At 37.9% G+C, this 22,374-nt stretch overlaps 1 protein-coding gene across 1 annotated transcript in view; it reads left to right on the top strand.

Annotated features, from left to right (window-relative positions):
- LOC122803964 (arachidonate 12-lipoxygenase, 12R-type-like) overlaps window positions 1-22,374 on the top strand; it is a 399,535-nt gene that overhangs the window by 67,376 nt on the left and 309,785 nt on the right. Inside the window, exon 2 of the mRNA XM_044073642.1 lies at window positions 4,463-4,661. Coding sequence (XP_043929577.1) covers window positions 4,463-4,661 — 199 coding nt within the window. The remainder of the gene's footprint in view (window positions 1-4,462; window positions 4,662-22,374) is intronic.

The raw sequence follows: 22,374 nt of genomic DNA, 5'->3' as shown, positions 1-22,374 counted from the left end.
GTACACAAATGCCCTGTATAAACATTTAAGCAACTGTATAGATTCCACTGTGCCTAACCAGATTAAAACCAGGTCCTCCTAAAAAAACAAGCCACCCTGGTAGACCTCAAGTATAAACAAATTATATAAAAATGGACGAAACTGATGTCTAAGAATAAAAGGGAACTGACTCAGTAGAGGAAGAATTCCCTCCCCAGCTTGAGCAAGCAAATCAGAAATCTTGTAAAATCCTCTCAAATCTAATTATGAAGGTAAAATAGCATCCTTAGCCAAGGATAATTATAAGACATTCTTTAACTATGTTCGAAATCTAGGAATGCCCATATATGTGCCAAACTAGTAGTAGATGGTCACCACTCATACTTTACCAGAAGAAATTACCAACCTGTTAGCTGATGGATTTTGCACAAACTTCACCCCCTGTCCCCACCAGCCACCTCAAAGCATACCTGACATCAGTCCTCTGCCTAGTATCTCTAGAGATTAGGTTATATCTGCACTCTCCAAGGCCAAAATCAAGGCCTCAGTGGGACCAGATAACATCCCAGGTTGCTAATGAACAATCTAAAACAAGACCTTGTGGATCAACTTGGCATTCTCTTTAACTGTAGCCTGAGAAATATCTTTGTTCCAGCAGAGTAGAGAAGAGCAACACTAACACCCTGCACAAAGGGGGCCGTCAACTGACCCCGGAACTATAGATCCATAAGTCTAACCATACTCATCTGCAAAGCTATGGAAAGAATCATCATGGACTTTATCAACAAGGGCATAGGAGACTTCATACTCTAGACCCAACCCAGTATGGTTTTGTTAAGAGTAGATCATGCTTATTAAACCTAGTGGACTTCTTTGAGAAAGTCACCAAAGCTCTGGATGATGGTAAGACAATGCATACTTCTTATCTTTTGACACAAACCCTCACTCAGGTGTCATTGAGAAACTCACTGACAGAACACATACTGTCACAGTTGGTGACTCCACCTCTGCCAGTAGACCCGTCCTCAGTTGCATAACACAAGAATCTGTGCTGGGCCCTTTACTGTTTGGAATCTATTTTTTTGTAAGTCCAGGCTAAAGTAGACAGCCTTTGGTTTACCAAGTTCATTGATAATTGTAAATTGGGTGCAATCATTGAGTCCTCCAACTTCTTCTTGTTTTGGCTTTTTCCCAATTAGGGGTCACCACAGTATATCACCTTTCCACTCATGATTGGCAGTGCAGTTTTTTATGGTATCAAGTTGCCAGCCCAGTGCCCGACCTTCCACAGAAGGCACACACACGCACTCATGCCTAGGGCCAATTTAGAGTATCAAATCCACCTGCAGCATGTCTTTGGGATGTGGGAGGGAACGGGAGCACCTGGAGGAAACCCACGTGACCACAGAGAGGACATGCAGACTTCACACAGAAGACACCCCAGCCAAGGATCAAACCAGAGAACCTCTTGCTGTGAGGTGGCAACATTAACTGCTGCACCACCGCGGCTGCCCAACGATGTTGGCATATTACAGGCAGGGCTAACACAGACAAATGACTGGTGCCAAAGTCACGGTCTAAAGCTAAATGCAGAAAAGTGCATTATTATCCCCTTTGGCAAAGTGGAATTCCCTGCTAATTATTGACAGCATCCCCCTAACTTCAAACCCAGTGGTGCAAGATCTGGGAATGCAGGTAGATGGCAATCTGAACTTCGACCACCAAGTTTCTACAGTAGTAAGCAAAGCCTACTGTGTTGCACATCTAATATGTAATGGCATCGCATCCAGGTCTAAGGATGTTATAACTCCACTGTACTTGACCCTCATCAGGCCATTAATAGAGTACAATGCTCCCTTCTTCATGTACCTCACCAGATACCAGCAGCTGGAAAGACCACAGAGGTTTCTCACCAAGAAAATACAGGGCATCCAAATCAAGACTTACATGGATAGACTGAAAGCCCTGTCACTGTGCTGTGTATCACATAGGCAGCTGAGAGGTGGCTTGTGCCTGACCTACAGGGCAGTCTCTGACCTTGCACTGATGGATATGCTGAAGATCCGCAAGTCAAATGGCACAAGAGTCACTTCAGGGATCTTAACCTAGCCTGTGACATTAACAGAACATGCTGGAGAGACAGCTATATCTCCCAGAGATTGCTGCTACTGTGGAATAAACTTCCAATTCACATGAAGCAGGGCTCCTCACTGACCCTATTCAGGTGCAACCTGGACAAATGGATGGGAGACCAAAAATTCACCCCGGGTGGGGGTGGCACCCATGTCCCTAATGGACAGAGGTAGTTGGTGCTTATCATAGACTGACCCTGTGAATTACGTCAATCTAACCAAAGACAATTGAGGCAAATCAGGATTAACATGGCAGGGCTCTAGGGCTCCTAGCCTAGTAACTGCTTATGAACCTATGAGTGTTTTTTATTGTACCAAGACTGGATTGTAATGCTAAATTCTCAAAGACAAATCCGCTAAGATAAATGTTAAAAAGGCCATAAGGTGTTGACAAAGTGCAAAGAGAGCAGGAATGCCTGTGTGTTGGTCGGTTGTTAACACTGACCTAATGAAGCTCGTGTCTATTCTGTTAATCCCGCAGAGAACTCAGACCTGCTAAAAGGAGAGTCTCTGGTTATGATTCCACTCCAAAAAGGGCCAAGGAAAATTGTATGATCATAACTGGAACAATTATCTAGTAGTAATGGACTGTTATTACACAGGTGTTGAAATACTCAGGCTACCTACAACATCCAGTTAAGAAGTTATATCCCAGTTTAAGACAATATTTTTCTGATAGTAACAAATTTGATAGGAATTTCCTGACAATAGAACTCAGGTCACAGCAGAGTTTTGGCAGTTCACAGAAGTGTATGTACAAATTGGCCTGTACAACATCAATCCCATATTATTCACAAGCAGATGGTATGTTTGACAGAACAGTGCAAACAGCTAAGAATATTTTGAATCAGCCTAATTTGCATGTAGCTGTAACATCCAACAATGCCCTTCATAGGGCAACTAGAATGAGTCCAGCACATCAGTTGTTGGGTGGACAGATTCAAACCACGATTTCAATGATTGAGGCAAAGTTGTCACCAAAGTCAGTTCCTCATGAGTCAGTTGAACAAACAGGTGAAATCTACACACATATTTGTATGATAAAGTACATCTCTTTCATTCCTTACCTAAGATTCAGAGGGCCTGTCTCAAGTTACATGGAAAAAAGAAATGAAAGGAAACAGGTGTGACTGTTACTGAATACAGAGAAATGACACTGTAGGTAATATGAAGCAACCATTGAGGTACAGTAAGGAGAAATCAAATACAAATCCAGGCCATTCATAGTATGTCCAAACCAAGTGGACAGTTATTAAAACTGTATGAACAACTACCATGACCAGGTCAGTCAAAAGGGCTGAGACCCTGAATCTGTGTCTTCAGAGCGTAATGACTTGGGCAGACATGACATGCATAAGAGAGACACGCTGCCTTAAAGAGACATGTTATTTAACAGAGAAATATTAATGAATATTGACTTGTCACAAAAGGCAAACCATCTCATGTCCCCGACCCGTAGGAGTTACCTCATAAGGGCATGCAATATATAAGGTTTCCAGAAAGAAATAAGAAATAACATGACTATTAATCTGTTAATATGTTTAGAAACTATAAATGCATAAATATTTTATGTGTTAGTGAAAATGTAAAATATTAAAAATGCTTTAGATACTGCAAGTTTTAAAAAGTGAAAATGTTTTGAAACTGAAAAATCTCTGCAGGCGTAATTTCCTATCTCAAAAAAAAATTGAAATTTTGTTCTGAAAGAAAAGATGTGCTGATATTAGATTGCTGATATAGTTAGTGCAGACACTGTTAGACTGATCATGTCTATAGACAACCTAAATGGCTTTTCCCATAATGCATCTGTAATTGTTGGTCTGACTGTAATCCTGATGTTTCTGCGCTATACTTATGTTGGCAACTATAAAGAAAATAAATGCAATAATCTAGTACATACTAAATCTGCTCTGAGTGTCCCATGTCTTCAATATAGCATGGAGCATGAAATTTCTCATGTATTGCCTAACATTCCCAGATACATATTTCAGTGTTCGTACGGGAATGGCTACTGTGCTGTTGAAGTGATTCTGAGAAAACCGACTGGATTGTTAATTTTTCGTTACATCTACACAAACCATTCTTCAGTTATTTGCTGAATGTGTTTTCTATTGTTATTTTTTTGAATAAAATAAACCAAACTCAATAATAATATGCCAATACTTCAGTAGAAATTGTAAGGCTCCCAGAATTTATGTATTTCTAAGTTTGATATTACATTTCAGTAATCCATGTGAAGAAATGTTTAACCATACTATAAGTTATGGTTTATTGCCTGTTATCTATCAATGGTGTTAATTTAAATATCAATCATCTACTCATCCAAAAATATAACTTTTTATTTTTTTCAGGCTATTGTTTATACCGATGAAGATCTAGGTGATCTTATCATGATTATGTTGGAAAGGGAAGGAAGCTCGATTTTGCCAGAATCTGATTGGTTCTGTGAGACCGTAAAAGTGCTGGATGCTAACAAAGGCAAGGAATGTGTATTTCCAGTGTTTAGCTGGGTTTTAAGAAATAAACCAGTGAATGTTGCAAAAGCCTCAGGTAAGAAAATAGATGTTTTATTTTGTTTGTCTAAACATACATATTTGTTGTATGGATACACTTGCACTGTATAAAGTACATTTATGTTATTATTACATATAATATATTGTATTATATGTAGCCTTAATCATGTTCATCCTCATCAATATTTCATGCTGTTTACTACCTTGGACTTCACTGAATCATGCAGCATCCCAACTACTGCATCCAGGGAACCACAGACTTAATTCTCCACTTTCCATTACACTTATAGAGACTTCTCAATATGAGTCAGTCTAGCTCCAGCAGTTTATGAAGAAACTTACAAGGTTTGGGTTCATCTCACCTAACAAAACAGTCCAAACAGTTTTCAGCTTCAGAGATCCAGATCCAACCTCTTCCACAAATACGTCACAACACTTGCTAAATCCAGATTCTTCTTCATCCTCCTCTTTGTATATATAAGAATTGATGATACTTTACTTTACCATGATTAGCTGGAAACACTGTATGCAATGAGAATGAGAAACAAAAGTCTTAATTACCCAAGCTCATACTGAACAGGTGCCGGTCTCTCATTTATGGATCAAGTCTTGTGCACTTTTCAGAATGAATTCCCCAAACACTGTAGTTCATTTAATAAGTATTTACAAGATGTTTACAATATCAGAATACTGTCTTCATTAACATTACTAATAAACAATTCAACTTGCTGCACGTCATATTCTGATTGTCCTGAACAACGTCAACTGACATAGTCTTTAGATGACCTGTTTTCTATACTCAGGCTCAAGTGTTTGACATCTTCTCTGAAGCAATGGGTCAAATGAACTTACTAACCTTAAATTAACTGTTATCCTGAGCACAGCATATGATATTGCTTCAGTCCAGTAAGTTTCCTTATTTACTTTTTCTAACCTTAGTCTCAGGCTTTGTATGTGCTTATTTGAGCATTCCATTAAGGAACATTCTGCAACTGGCAAGATTGTATCTTTCCCTTGAGAAAATAACATTCTGTCTGCACACTTTATGCTTATCTTTCATTTTTAATAAACTGTCTTCCATGCTTGGCCAGCAAGGTTATTTTCTTTTCTGCTTAACTGTCTTTTATGCATAAATGAAACACTGTTTATTTTACCCTTTAGCCTATATAATGTCTAATAACGACTTTAAAATGGAAGTCCCTAATCTAACAGTTGCCTCTGAGGTCCCTGATGAAAGTCTACTGAGGCATACTTCTGTAGTTACCTTACATTTATATTGTTAACTACTGTATTTAACTTTATGCTACTTGACTCATAATCTGAAAATACAAAAAATGTATTTGGTAAACCTGCAATTTAAATTCTGACCACTAGGTGTCACTTGAGCATTTATGCCCTGTTTGGATTGAAGTCTTTTAACTTTATGATATGATTTAACTTTATGATATGAATAAACTTGCAATTTTGATTTTGAACCACTAGGTGTTACTTGAGAATTTATGGCCTGTTTGTATTGAAGTCTCTTTACTTTATGATTTGATTTTTATATATTTAAAACTTGTACCTTATTTTACCCACTTTTGATGGAGAAAAAGGTCTTGCAAAATTTATTTTTAAACTGTACCATGTTTTTTCTGAAAATGGCAAACTCTGCAACCGTTTTTTTTTTTTTTAACATAGGGTTAGTCTGCAGAAATATTATACACTCCTCCTGAATTTCTTTACATAGTTTTTTTAGCTGAGGGATTTTAAAACTTATACTTTATGATAGGCCAAATTTTCTGAAAACCTACATAACTTACTAGCTGATGGTTGTACTTTATTAGCTGCTTACAACCTTACTCCCAGGACTGGACTGGCAACTTTGTATTGTGCCCTTTTATTAGAATTCGTCTGCATGTCTTGGTTCTTTGCCAGATTTGCCTCAACCATTGGACTCACTTGGTACACCTCTGTTATAATTTTTGCCTTAATTTTTTTTTTTTTTTACTGCATTAGATATAGAGGAATCCCCTCCTTGGCAGTTTTTTTCTGCTGCATATTGTAAAGCCTATCAAGCATGATGACTATTTTCTGAAGACTAATTGAAATCTGCACTAAAAAGATAACTTTATAAGTGGTTTTGAAGCATAATCATCATATTCTGTGTTAACTTGCATCTATACATTTTTATTTAAATTTGTTTTATAATGCTACTTACCTTTAACTTTTATGAATATTTATAAACTATAATCGTTTCCTAAAATCTATGCTTTCTGTATTTTAAGTCTATACCTTTGCATTGTCTGTTAATGTCCTTAATTTCTGACTAATGTACAATAATTATGTAAAGTGCACTGTAATGTGTAAATGTGCACTGTAATCTGCAAACTAATTAACAAATTAAGTCTGCCCTGTTATGCCTTGAATGCACTGAATAACTATCAATACCTATTCTTTAGATAACTTATTTTAATAAGCCTGTAAAAAATAATTCTGTCACTTTACCCTTAACTAATGACTGAATAATATAATTCTGTCACTTTACCCTTAACCAATAATATAATAAGCCTGTTACAAATAAATATGTCACTTTACCTTTAACCAATGACTGAATAATGTAATAAGCCTGTTACAAATAAGTCTGTTACTTTACCCTAATGTAATTCTGTCACTTTACCCCTAACTAATCACTAAATAATATAATAAGCCTGTTACAAATAATTCTGTCACTTTACCCTTAACTAATGACTGAATAATGTAATAAGCCTGTTACAAATAAGTCTGTTACTTTACCCTTAACTAATGACTAAATAATGTAATTCTGTCACTTTACTCTTAACTAATGACTGAATAATATGATAAGCCTGTTACAAATAAATCTGTCACTTTACCCCTAATGACTAAATAATGTAATACCCCTGTTACAAATAATTCTGTCACTTTACCCTTAACTAATGACTGACTAATGTAATAAGCCTGTTACAAATAATTCTGTCACTTTCCCCTTAAAACTAATGACTGAATAATACGAGGGGTGATGTAGTAATGCTGTTAGAAATGTATGATGTAATAAGCCTGTTACAAATAATTCTGTCACTTTACCCTTAAAACTAATGACTGTATAATGTGAAGGGTGATGTAGTAATTCTATCAGAAATGTATGATGTAATAAGCCTGTTACAAATAATTCTGTCACTTCACCCTTAAAACTAATGACTGAATAATGTGAAGGGTGATGTAGTAATGCTGTCAGAAATGTATGATGTAATAAGGCTGTTACAAATAATTCTGTCACTTTAACCTTAAAACTAATGACTTGATAATGTGAAGGATGATGTAGTAATGCTGTTAGAGTGAATTATGTAATAAGCCTGTTGCAAATAATTCTGTCACTTTACCCTTTACTAATGACTGAATAATCTAATTCTATCACTTTACCCTTTACTAAGGACCAAGTAATGTGAAGTATTTTAACATTTGACTGAAATGTACTATACTGAACACATAACGGAATATGAATGTCATATTCTGAAACTTGAATGATATTTACATTAGCATCTACTGAACATTTAAAAATAGCTGTGTATATTTTGAAACTAAATATAATAATAGTAAAAGGATATATTTTGCTAGTTTTAACTAAACACAGATAAAAGCATAACTGAAACTGCTACATGTTATATTCTGAGAACCAAACCATTATTGTTTGAACATAGATATACTGAAACTATTGCCATTGTACAGTTGTTTGAAAACATGAGAGCATTTTGACAGTGTTACCTGAACACAAATAAACTGAAATCCATCTAAACACAGATAGATGGAAAACTAGCATGAACCTGAAAACATGAGAGAATATTGCCTGAACATAGATAAACTGAAACCTGGTACTATTGTTATATAATTGTTTGAAGACATACATACTTGCTTTAACTTATATATTTTAACTTTAAACATACATTGAAAAAAACAACTGAAACACATAGCTAGTCAATTTCTGCCCCACGGCTCTTTGCAAATTTTGCTCTACATTCTTCCAGAAGCTGATGAGGTAAAGGAAGGCCTGCTTTAATGTTGAAGTGTCCTCTTTGTAGTTAAGCCTTTTAAACCTATTCTTTTTATTTCATTTGCAAGTCTGGTTAGCTAAAGTTCTTGATTGTATTTAGTATCAGGTCCAGCTTTAACAACTATAAACTAGCAGCATTGCTTTCTGTGCTAACTTTATTTACATGTTTCTGCATGACATTTTTCTGCATGAAATAAACATTTGCTGCTAATAAACTCTTGCAAGTGTGTAGGCAAAAATATCATAGCATCTTTATTTTTTACAATATATAACACAACACCTAGTTCTGACATAATATCCATTTTTACTGTCACACTGGGGATATAACAATAATTTTGCTGTTATTTTCTCTTCAGGCTGATTGGCTTTATTTAAAAATCTAATCTCCAAAGGCTTGCTGCTGACTGCAACTACCTTTGACCCTTTAAACCTTGATAGTGTGACAACTGTATGCAAGTCCTCTGGCAGAGGTCTGTTTGTAACTGAAACTGAAGCCCCTGTATTAAGTAACACATTGTGCCACAATTTCTTTTTCATGAGTAATGGAATGTATGGTCTGCCATACTTTTCAACCTGGAATAAAGTCAAATGCACCAACTGATTTGGTGCTGAACTGTCATAGCCTTCATTCATATTCTGAAAATCTGGTATGTCACTGACAACATTAACCCGAGCTACAGCATACTTTTGATTATCCTTTGGGCTCAAACTTTGTACATTACTTACATCATTTGCCCAGTCATTAACCACAGTGGGCTGCATTGTATTTGGAAAGCTAACAATATTTAAATCAGTAGCCTGTTTAGCTTTATTGGAAACAACTGGAACTACGTCACCAATGCCAGCTTTTACATGCTTGTATTTCCATGTCCAGTATTTAGGACACTGTTTTCTTACATACAAAAACAAAATAACTGCTAAGACTGGTGAAGTCTGTTTTACTGCTGCAATATCAGTATTTACAGGAAAAATGTCATTACTGGCATCTGATGCTTGCAAAATCTGTTTCTGTCTCACCAATAAATGTCCACTTTATCTAAGGTCTTGGCAATAACAATTACATTTAACTTGATAGTTGTATTATGTTTCTGAACTTATTTTAAATAAAACTCAAAGTAGTAATGTAACAGTGTGCATTTTTGCATCTATATAAAATCAGTTTTAACTGTTGAACTTTTTACATTTTGTCTTGTGACCCTTAGATTTTAACATACTGTTCTGTGAGTGAAACTCCACCCACTCTTTTACCATAACCGTTTCTTTAGCTGATATCATTTAAATTTTCAGTAGTACTGAATGCTAAAAGAATTTATTATTACTGTCTATATTTTCTTGGGTAAATAGTAAAACTGTAAATGCATTAATGGATAGTACTGTCTTTAATTCACCTTGTTGGGCTGGCTGTAATCTGAGCTGATGTGCTTGGCAAACTGCCATCTCTGCACGAAACATATACAGTCTTAAACTGATCACATAATGTACTCTTTTATACATAGGCTTTGAATTTTTAACTGTATTGTCACTTTTACAATGTAGCATTGACTTTAAATTTTACATTCTGCAAACTAGCAAACATTATTTTGTCTCTGTCTATATTAGGATACTGTTTATGCATTGCAACACTTTAATATAATGCTCTTAACTAATGACTCTAAACAAAACAATAATACAAAAAATTAATTTGCCAACTGTAACTGCAAACTTTTTATTCTGCTAATTAATTTGACTGTTAGTTCTGATATACCTTACAAAATATAGACGCATATGGTTACCCTTTTTCTAACTGACTACACCCAATATGTCTTTCTGAGCACTTCAGCTGTGTACGCTGAACTGGAATTTATTCTATCTTTAACCAATAAATCTGCATGTTTCTGTCATAACCAGTTATTTAAAATATGTACATTTGCACATATCTCATTACTGAAGTCTAAACCAGTATATACAGAGCTGTTACACTTTGAACTGTTAGCTGCTATAATTTTTGACTTTTTAAATTCCGACAAAACAACTTTTGTGTCTTTTCTATGTGTAACTGAAATTGATTTGTCTGTAAACAATGAAATAATCTTAAACAATGACAGATTAATGTTCTGCTCTTAACAGACAGCTATGAAATGTATTCTTTTATTTAGCAGTGAAGTATGTTCTTCAGTTACAAAATCTGCACTTTGATTCCTCTTATCTCCCTTCAGTGCAAACATTGCACTTCATTCTGAAAATAAAAAACTAGATGAAGTAATGTGAACTTCAGACATTGCTTGCATCTTATGCATGTAGACTGTGTTGACATTTGTAATACTGCAACATACTTCTGTATTTTGAATGTATTTTGAATTGTATGTATTATATTCTGAACATTTGTACATGAAACTATACAACTGAAATTATTATGTTGAATTGCATGTGCTGAGGCATGTACATTGAAATTTGAGACCATGCTAACTTCTGAGTCATTAGCTTGCATCTGTGATTTAAACCTTTTGGATTTAGACATATTTAACAATTTTGAAGTAATAACCTTTAACTTTAAAAGAACATTTTTAAACTTAAACCAAATATTTACTGACATTTTAACTGTAGCAGTAGTACTTAACATGTATACATGCAAATTACTTTAATTGATTAATTTTTTTTTTGAACTGTTAACTAAAAGGTGCATATAAAGTTTTACATAAATTTATGATCTTGGAAGAATGTGAGCCATTATCTGTAGCTTATTAACCTTTATTTTCTTTTTGGCTGTTTGATGTCACACTGGAAACATGAAAGTCTGTGGCGATAGCTGTTAACTGGATAATGTGTTTTATGTTCTGAAGGAACACTGCTTTGATGTAATACTGGTCTGCTGAAGATGTGTGAGGCTTTTCTGAAGTAAACACTGGTACTGTTCACTTTGGTTAGAGGTCATATGCTGTGTCCGTTTTCTGCATAAAGTAATGCTGTCTTAATGAGAATTTTGTCATACCATAATTTTTAGCTTATTCTGTATAGAGTTAACAGCTCTATTTATGGAAAAGAACACTGGTATGCTGCTGAAAAGTCATTTATGAAACATTTTCTGTAACTTTAAACTGTTAATGAAACCTTGAAGTTAAGCTGGCTAATACAGTAAAACCGTACTTGAAAAAATTACTTACTGCAGTTGTTTCTGTTTACTGATAAGCCTGTTTTACTCTGTAGAACACATGAAGTTGAATGAAACACTGCTATTCTGTAGATTTCTGTAGAACACACGTAGTATAACCAAGTCTGGAAATGAATGATACTTTTACTGAAATGGTGGTCTGTAACACCATTGATTACCTTTACTGGGGCCTGTAAGCTGGAAACCCTATAGAGTGCTGTAGTACTTCTGTATAAACAGTCACTGGGAACTTAAGAAAATATGCTGTACTGGAAACTGGATGTGAAAGGATTTCAGCTGATTGCTGGGTTGCAAGAAGTATATATCTCTCTCCCCAGACAGCAGGTCACGTTGGGCACCATTTTAAGAACTGATAATACTGTACTGTACCATAATTAGCTGGAGACACTGTATGCAATGAGACTGAGAAACAAAAGTTAATTACCCAAGCTGGTGCTGAACAGGTGCCAGTCTCTACTTTATGGACCAACTCTTGTACACTTTTCAGAATGAATTCTCCAAACACTGTAGTTCATTTAATAAGGCTTTATTATATGTTTACAATATGTGAATACTGTGTTCATTAACATTACTGATAAACAATTCAAGTTGATGCACGTCATATTCTGATTGTCCTGAACAATGTAAATTGACATAGTCTTTAGATGACCTGTTTTCTGTACTCAGGCTCGAGTGTTTGACATCTTCTCTGAAGCTACAGGTCAAATGAACGTACTAACCTTTCCAAGTAGAAAGTATGGTACTCCATGACAACCGAAGCTGACCCACAGTGTAAAATCCAAAAAGATCCTTTATTTGACAAATAAAGGATCTTTTTGGATTTTACACTGTGGGTCAGCTTCGATTGTCATGGAGTACCATACTTTATTTCTACTTGGATTGGTTTTGACATTGTTAGGTGGTACTTTACCCATTTGGTGGCTCTTTTTCTATAAGCTGAACTTACTAACCTTAACTGAACTGCTATCCTGAGCACAGCATATTATATTGCTTCAGTCCACTAAATTTCCTTCTTTACTTTTTCTAACCTTAGTCTCAGGCTTTGTGTGTGCTTATTTGATCATTCCATTAAGGAGCATTCTGCAACTGGCAAGATTGTATCTTTCTCTTGAGAAAAGAACATTCTGTCTGCACACTTTATGCTTATCTTTCATTTTTAATAAACTGTCTTCCATGCTTGGCCAGCAAGGTTATTTTCCTTTCTGCTTAACTATCTTTTATGCATAAATGAAACACAATTTATTTTGCTCTTTAGCCTGTCTAATGTCTAATAACTACTTTAAAATGGAAGTCCCTAATCTAACAGTATATCAGACAGAAATCCATTATCCTTTTTTTCATCACACAGCACTTATTATAAACTGAACATTAGCATTCAGAATTATCACACACTTTTGTAAAGGGATCTGCCACTGGATTTTTTTATTTATTTTATACATCAACCATGTTACTGAAACTTGTAGTAGTTTCACATACTTAATAAAGACCATGGGGGGGGATTCAATAAACCTTACACAACTCACTAAAACTGTATTCATGTTGTACTGAAGTGCACTGATCTGTATTCAGCAAGAGGCTCTACATGATGTGTAAAGCTGCACAAACATGGCAAACACTGTGGAATGCTCATTACAACATAAGCAGGAGAACTGTATGCTAATCAACCAATCTAAGGTGGTGGAGCTATTCAACAAGCTAAAAAGAAATTGTCTACACTTAGTGTAGGCATTTACCTCACATTCTAAAACCAATTGGAACACACACACACACACACACACACACACACACACACAGACACACACACACACAGACACACACACACACACACACACACACACACACACACACACAGACACACACACAGACACACACACACACAGACACACACACACACAGACACACACACACACACAGACACACACACACACACACACACACACAGACACACACGCACACACACACACTGACACACACAGAGGAATGCTATGATGAGGCACATGCTTAATCAAGAATATCATAGAGTGTGTGTTTCAGCTGTGTCTAGATATATTGGGAAGCCCTGCAGTACAATGCCAGTACTTGTGCTGAACATTCCCCTGTCTGTGCTGTCCTGCACAATATTATCCTGAGAAAACATCTGCAGCAGGAAACCAAGGGGAAGAGGTTCACATTCCTCCACCACAACTACATGCAGGTGAGGACTCAGAGGGAGAACCTGTGCATCTGAAAAAAGTACATATGTATACCTGACTCCAAAAGGTAGAAAACAGGGATACTGCACAGTTATCATCCTTTGCACAAAGTGGAGGTGGAGGGGCACAGTTATCACCATTTGCACATGATGGGGTTTGTGGGGCAGGAGGCCAAGGCTGACACAAAAATAGTGAGTGTGTGTGAGTAAGAAAGACAGGCAGGCAGAACTGTATCTAATTATCAAAATGCCACAGGGACAGAATGACCTGCAATCCTCATGAATGCCTCTACAGGTGTGTGTGTGGTGTGTGTGTGTGTGTGTGTGTGTGTGTGTGTGTGTGTGTGTGTGTGTGTGTGTGTGTGTGTGTGTGTGTGTATGGGAGTTTGACATGAAATGTTTATGTGAGTGTTTGCATAAACAGAGCAAAGCTCTGTGCTAGCTCTATGCCCTGGTATGTCAGACAGGTGTGAGCTGTGCTCGTAGAGGTATAAATTCATCATCACCACCCCTGACTGTGAGAACTGGTACAGTCAGGAGTTGCACTTGCATGTTCATGGTCATATGTGCTGGTGCTATAGGGACTATGTCTGCTGGACAAGCTCTCCTTATGACTAAGCCCAGGTTCATGACCCCGTGCCCTACCATCTCTGGGTGTGGACACCTCAACCACTGACATAGCAGTGGAAGTAGTGCTACTGCAGGAGTGGGATCATGCACGGCCACATTGGCTAACAGCAGATGATGTTTCAGACCTATGGCCATATGTATGCTGCCCTCCTCCCAGCAGATGTTCCATCACAGACACTGCTCGATCCATGGTGTCATTCATCTGAGCCACTGAATCAGCCACATGGCTGAGACAGTAACACACATCAGTCAGTGCAAATCTAAAACCCTAAGCATATCCTTTGAGGCCCTAGTAGATCATGTCTATGCCTCCATGATGGCCCTCAACATACATTGAGTGAAAAATAATGACACACCAGGAACAGTTAGAGGATGGGCAACACACATCCTCTGAGCACCTCTACCAACCTTCCTGCATGGCACCTTACCCACACTTTGACTATGGCCATAGTCAACTGGCACTGATGCCACACTAATTGCACTTCTTTGATCAAGTGTGTCACCTTCAACCTGTCCAGTATCTATGGCCTCAGTGGAATGGATATGTGTAGGCATACTGACTGTGTCTGAAGGGAATACACGGGATTTCTGAGTCACATTCTCAATGTCAGATTCAACCTCTGCACCCCCCCCCAACTGTGCATCCATTTTTCCACCATGCTCATCAGAGCCCACCAATATTCCATCATCAGGTGGCAGGAGTCCTACACTTCCACTTTCAGGATCACCTGTGATAATAAGTAAACACAGAATTGAAATTGCTACTGCACTCAACATTAAACCAATATAGATGATAAAAAAGTAACACTGGTCACACAATCACAGATGGCACAGCAATACAGACACTGATTATACTCTCCTGACACATACAGATAATTATATAATTATATATCTAAGTAATGCTTAGTAATAAGGAAATAAACATTTGCTTACCATGTACAGGTCTCTCCACACTTTGCAGGGAAGATGGTCCTAGAAGAAATGAAACAAGAAAAGGACAGCAGTTAAGCATCGCAATGAGAATAACACAGGGGGACAGTGAATACATGAGCATCTATATGTCCTGTAAGGAATAGTGGAAACTGAAACTTGGCTGAGACGTCCACCCACACCCATGTGTACTAAACAACCCTCTTGTACAAATCTATTACTTATCAGTAAGTACAGATACAGCAAAAATTTCACAGTAAGTAGTGGTCAAATTAGATATATTTTTCTACAAGCAAATATAAAAGTTGACATAGGAAAGCTTACCTGGAAGCTGCTCTTGGGGCACACCTGTCATCAAAGTCACATCAGGCACACAATGTGCATTCTCCACTGAGCAGTCTGGATCTCTGTAGAGCTTGCTACAGATCCCCCACCATGCCCCTGGAATCCCACTCCTCATTTCTTTATACACTGGAAAATATTAGGGTACAACCTAACACCCTAATAATGGGCGATTTCAACTACCCCACTATTAACTGGGAAAGCTACTCATGTACCAACTGTTTTTCTCAATGTTTTCTGGAATTCATAAAGTCCAACACCTTGGCTCAACTTATCCACACCCCTCAACAAGGGCAGCAATATCCTAGACTTGGTCATTACCAACAATGGCAAACAGTGTTCCACACCTGAGGTCAATCCCTTGTTGGTCAGATCTGACCACAAGCTAATCACCCTAGACATCCACACCCCCCCCCCATTAGGGAAACAACCATAAAAAAATTCTCCAAAGCCAACTTCACACTTCTTAAGACAGAAGTGGCAAACGTCACGACACCCATGCAGATGGACAGTAGAGGTATGACTGCTGAATCCTACACAAATGCACTTTATAAGCACTTACACAAGTGCATGGATTGTGCGATCCCTAACAGAACCAAGATGCTATCCTCCAAAAAAAGGAAGCCAATCTGGTGGTCCCCCTGCCATAAACAATCTCTACAACAGAAGAAAGAAACTGGTGCAAAAAAGACTAAATTCTCATGATTGGAGGAACTCCCTGGTCAGCCTCACTAATTCTAAAGACAACCACAAAGCATTCTATAGCTATGTCAAGAATCTCAATGGCAACACTCAGATCTGCTCTGAGTTACAGCACAATGGCAGTAAATATACAGAACCAACTGATATTGCCAACATCCTGGCAGATAGGTTCAGTGCTAACTTTACCCCCCTCACCCCCTAAAGGGCCCATCTCTATACCAGAAGAATACAAAGTTCCTGTAATCATGGCTGCACAGGTAAAAACCACACTCTCCAAAGCCAAGAACACAGCATCCATGGGACCTGAAAACATCCCAGGCTGCATTCTACATGAACTACAGAATGAACTGGCACCCCACCTTAGTACCATGTTCAATCATAGCCTCACCTTAGGCTTTGTGCCCACTGAATGGCACACAGCAATGGTTATCCCACTCCATAAAGGAGGAGCCACTACAAAACCCGGGAACTACTATCCCATTAGCCTATCAATCCTGGTCTGCAAGGCTATGGAATGTATCATCATGGAACTTATAAACAATGACATTGATAATCTCCAAACTCTGGACCCCACCCAGTTCAGGTTTGTAAAAGGCAGATCATGTCTCCTAAACCTGATAGACTTCTTTGAAGTGGTCATCAAAGCCGTAGATGAGGGTAAGGTTGTTCACACAGCCTGTCTAGATCTTGCCAAGGCTTTCAACACCATCCCCCACTCTGGAATTACAGATAATTTAGGTATAAATCCCTATGTCACAAGAAGGGTTGCCAACTGGCTCACTGACAGAACTCACACTGTGAAAGTAGCAGACTCCAAATCCAACTTCAGACCAGTGACAAGTGGAGAACCACAGGGTTCAGTCCTGGGTCCTCTCCTATTTGCTATCGACTTCTCAGAAGTACAGGCTAACACAGAAGGTCTTTGGCTAATGAAGTTCGCAAACTAGGAGACATAATTGAAACTCCTTATGATGTGGACATCCTACAAAAGGGCCTCACTGAGACAGATGCCTGGTGTCAAAGCCATAGCCTCAAGCTCAATGCCAAAAACTGCATTGTCATCCCTTTTGGTAAAATCTCTGTACCCGTGAACTGCTACATAGGTGGTAGTCTACTTAACATCCAAAGTGTGATAAGAGACCATGGGACACAGGTGGACAGTAGTCTCACCTTTGATGATCACATCACCACAGTAGTCAGGAAATCCTTCTACATGGCATACCTCATCACAAAAGGTTTCTCATCCAAGAAAAAAGAGGTCATTGTTCCCCTCTACTCGTCACTCATTAGACCCATTATAGAGTACAATGCCCCTTTTGGTATGTACCTCACAAGACATCTACAACAACTAGAAAGGCCACAGAAATACCTCACAAATAAGATTACTGGCCTCAAACAGATGCCCTATGCAGACCGTCTCAAAGAACTCTAGCTTTACTCCATCGCATATCACCTACTCAGAGGCGATCTCTGCCTAACATACAAAGCTATGTCACACCCAGAGCTTTTGGACATGCTCCACTTAAATAAATCCCAATCCCTCCGAACTACATGCTCTAGGGACCTAAACCTTGTCACCACAATAAACAGAACATGCTGGAGGGATAGATTCCTGTCCCAGAGACTTCCCATACTCTGGAACAAACTGCCTATCTATATCAAACAAAGCTCCTCATTAGCACTCTTCAAGAAAAATCTTGATGATTGGATGGGAGATAGGAAATTCACCCTGGGGATCACATCTGTGGCTCTGCTCGACAGGGCACAGGAAAATAATTTTCTTGGGTGGCGAAAGCCAGGGTACCTATTTGGCTAACCTTTTATAGGCCCTAGGGCCAATAGCCTAGTACCTACCTATGAACCTATGAATCTTGGTAGCAGGACCACCCCCTGTAGCCAGCTGTTCTTGGGCAACTGCAGCTGCTCTCCTCCGGGCTGATGAAATCATATCAGTGGCCCAATGCTGCACCTGATCATGATTTCTGCTGTGACCTCCTACTGTGTTTACATTGTTTTCTAACGCATTTCAAATTTCCTTTCTGGAAGTCATATCCCCACATGCTTTCTCAAGCAGAAAGGCTCCACTGTGCCTAAGAGCCTGTATTATCACCTCATTTTCCATGACACTTGAAGGGATTTTTGTTGATTTGTAGGCTTGTGTACCACAATCCTATGTGACATAAAACAGAGAAGGATAAAACAGATAAATATCACATAACTAATGTACTACTTACATACGCTTTTGTCAAAACTGAGCACTTAAAAAGCACTTTTCATTTAGTACAACTAAAGGTTAGGTGGTTGTGCCATTTTCTCCTCACACACAAAGGTTTGTACAAACTAAGAAATACCACATAAGTAATTTAGGCTTACTATTGAAATCTTGTATTTCCGGAGATCAAATGGCATGTGTTCGAAAGACACTTTTCAAAAGGAGACAATGCCAAACCAGACTACAATGAATACACAATACAGAATGTGCAGTGTAATTCAGTAGTCTGAGTTTGGTATTATGAGTGGAGATTGTGGTACAGTGAGGAAGAACTTTATCCATTTTCCTACTGTAGTACAGTCTCAGAGTTGGCATATAATTTGCAGGGGATGGGGGGGGGTGCAGTGGGACTTGCCTCCCTGCAAAATAGTAAAAACCATGTGCCGTTGACTTGACAGTCTAATGATAGGTTACACTGCATAGTCTGGGTGACTGACATCACCTGCTGGGTGATGGACATCACCTACTGCTATGCTGAACCGATCAAATTACACTGGATGGGTAATTCAGTTTAGCTATTATGCCTTTTAGACGTTATGTAACATTGCATTTTGGGTCGACATTTGCAATAGGTCAAGCAGTGCATTTTCCACATTTCAATAGTAAACCAGTAATTTACATATGTCTCCCACAGAAATATCAGGATGCCTACACATTTTCAACAGGAAATCACTTGAAACACACATTTGTTCTTGGACCACAGAATAGTAGGCGGTTCCTCCACCCCAAAAACAGGGAACAATGAAGGTTCTTACAAACCAAGGAATACCACAGAAGTACTGTATACATGCTTTCCACTAAATTATCAGGAGGGGTACACATTTACAACAGAAAAGTCAATTTAGGAATGCCAGTCACCTCTCACTGTGCCCACCATGCCCATTGAGGTTGCTCTGGGCCATCTCAGAAGCATAACACCAGTGTCAGTGACGTGTACATTGCATTTCTCTCCAATAATCTAGAATACTGTAAGATCAAATTTTAAAAATAATAGTTGTGCTGAACATATAACCTGTCTGTCTCTGAAATGTAAATGCCTGCCAAAAATGCCTGTGCTAACAGTGATGTACAAGAAGTGCATACGGATAAAAGTTCCACTTTCTGCTGGATATATAAATACATTTGTAACATTTTACAAAATTTAGAATGTACTTAAACAATGCAAACATGCCTTACCCAAATTATAAACCTTCTCTATGGATAAATCCCCTTTAAAGACATGCCATACTTCTGTTTTCTCCTAACGCACAAGTCTCCTCACCTTCAAGTGCCCTACCGACACAGTTAAATATTTATAGTGTAGATTCAGGCCTCTGAAAACAGTGAAGATGTAAATGATGTGTGGACTGATTAGAATTGCTGAATACCAGACGTTTGACTTCATGTTGCAGACGTAAACATAGTGTAAGCTCTACACCATGGTTAGGTGCTAATGGTTTGCAACTGTGAATGATTAACATGATAGAGAAGGAAACACAAGAGCAGTTCAGACACCCTTCATTGCAGTGGACATGTCTGTGAGGATACACTTATAAATTGTAGAAGCAACTCTGGCAAGCTTTTAACTGGAATAAGACACCACATATTTATCATTTTTGATCACTCATAGCAAAACTCTCCTGACTTTGCTGAAAACTGCTTTTCAGTGTCATGTATTTTTATCACACATTTAAAAGAAAAAGATTAAACCTGTACCATAGTCTGCATGTCTGAGAGAGGACTACTTCTAAATTTCAAACTTTCACAAGTTCAAATTGCTTATGGTCGAGACCATAAGATCAAACTTGTGAGCATTTTAAATTTAAATAAAATAAATAAAAATATATTTTTTACATTTTTGCATGGGGGAGGGGGCAAGCCCCCTGCACCCCACACCACCTGCAAATTAAATATACCGACTCTGAGATCACACCACAGCAAGGAAAATGGTAAATATACTGTTCTGTGCTGTATTGCAATCTCCATTTAAACAGCTCGAACATTCACAAGTTCGATCTTATGGTCTCAGTCATAAGCAATTCGAACTTGTGAAAGTTCAAAATTTAGAAGTCGAGCCCTGAGAGTACAGCAGAGGTAAAGGAAGAATGAGCACAATACAAACAGAAGACAGAGCTGCACTGGTGCAGACATATCCATACATGGTCGTGTGATTACATATTGCACTAAATATGTAAGCCACACATGTACAACCAAATGAGAATGTACAAGTGTATGCTCTGTTAACACATTAGAGGAAACATGACTTGCTTGCATGTACATAATTTATTGCTGTTGCAAACATGTATCTGTGGAGAGATAACACACTCCTAATGTGTTTTATAATTTCATTCCTCTGATAGTTTATATCTAGAGCTGTGTAATTGTTTAACATGTGTTTAACTTTAATTTTCCTCTTTTTAACATTTGTGCGGTGTGTGGCTTAGTGCAAACATGGTCAAACGTATAAATGTTTAAAATTAATGCCAGTTGCCTTAGCAAGTGCTATCCCACTTAGCATTATGCAAAGGAGAACACCTTGGATGATAATTTCAACAAAAATTACACCTGTGACCCACCCGTATGTGTAGTACAAGGTGTAAAGCTGTTGAGGTAGAGTACATAAGATAGGGAAACCATGATTTGAGCTCCACAGTATGTTTTTTTTTACTGAGTAACAGAAATAATCTGTATTCAATTTTGCTGGTGGCATTTGCACTTTGCTTACCTGTGAACAAACAAGGCTCACTGCTGAAGGAAAAAAAAAACTGAAGCAATGTTATGTGCTTTGCCTTCCTTCACACAAACAGGCTAAGAGGCAAAGTGCAGTCGTCAGCACTCTGGACAGTTCTGTTGAAAAAAAATACATCTGTTGCCTAGGTTTCCCAGTGGCACCAGGTGTAACTTCATGGCCAAAACACAGGTGAGTCAGGGTTCTAATTTAGCACACTGCACTTTTTATTAATGGTATTTCACTGTAATTTTAACAAAAATAATAATATAAAGATAAATCTACATGACTATAATTATGTATAGCAGGTTGATTGAGCATACACATGGTGCCTTACCTATTACATGTGTAACTGGAATAAAATGACCATTATGGTTCTTTAATTATAACTGTATTTTCATACCTGGGATGGACTTCATAGCTTACTGAGTCATCTGCACACCTCCCATAACACAAGTATAACTGTAAGACAAAATGTATTGTGTGGTCTGAACAAGAGCTCAAAAATCTACCCTAAAAATAATACAAGTATATGCGTCTCCAGTATATTGTCACACATTACTCCAGCATCACCCCTGTGAATGCATAAACCAGGACCTTGTCATGTGACATGTACATGATTACCTGAAGTACAGCATCACTCACTCTTTAAGGTGTACATTAGTAATGACCATGTTTGGCAAACACTTCTTCTGCGGCAATGAGAAAATATATTTATTCTCTGTTTTCCATAGGTTTGAATCTCACATTGTACAAATTACTTTTATCAGTGTGTAAAGC

The sequence above is a fragment of the Protopterus annectens genome, chromosome 6.part0, assembly GCF_019279795.1.
Source record: "Protopterus annectens isolate FY-2018-M chromosome 6.part0, PAN1.0, whole genome shotgun sequence".
Lineage (NCBI taxonomy): Eukaryota > Metazoa > Chordata > Ceratodontiformes > Protopteridae > Protopterus > Protopterus annectens.
This window is presented reverse-complemented; position numbering and strand designations above follow the sequence as displayed.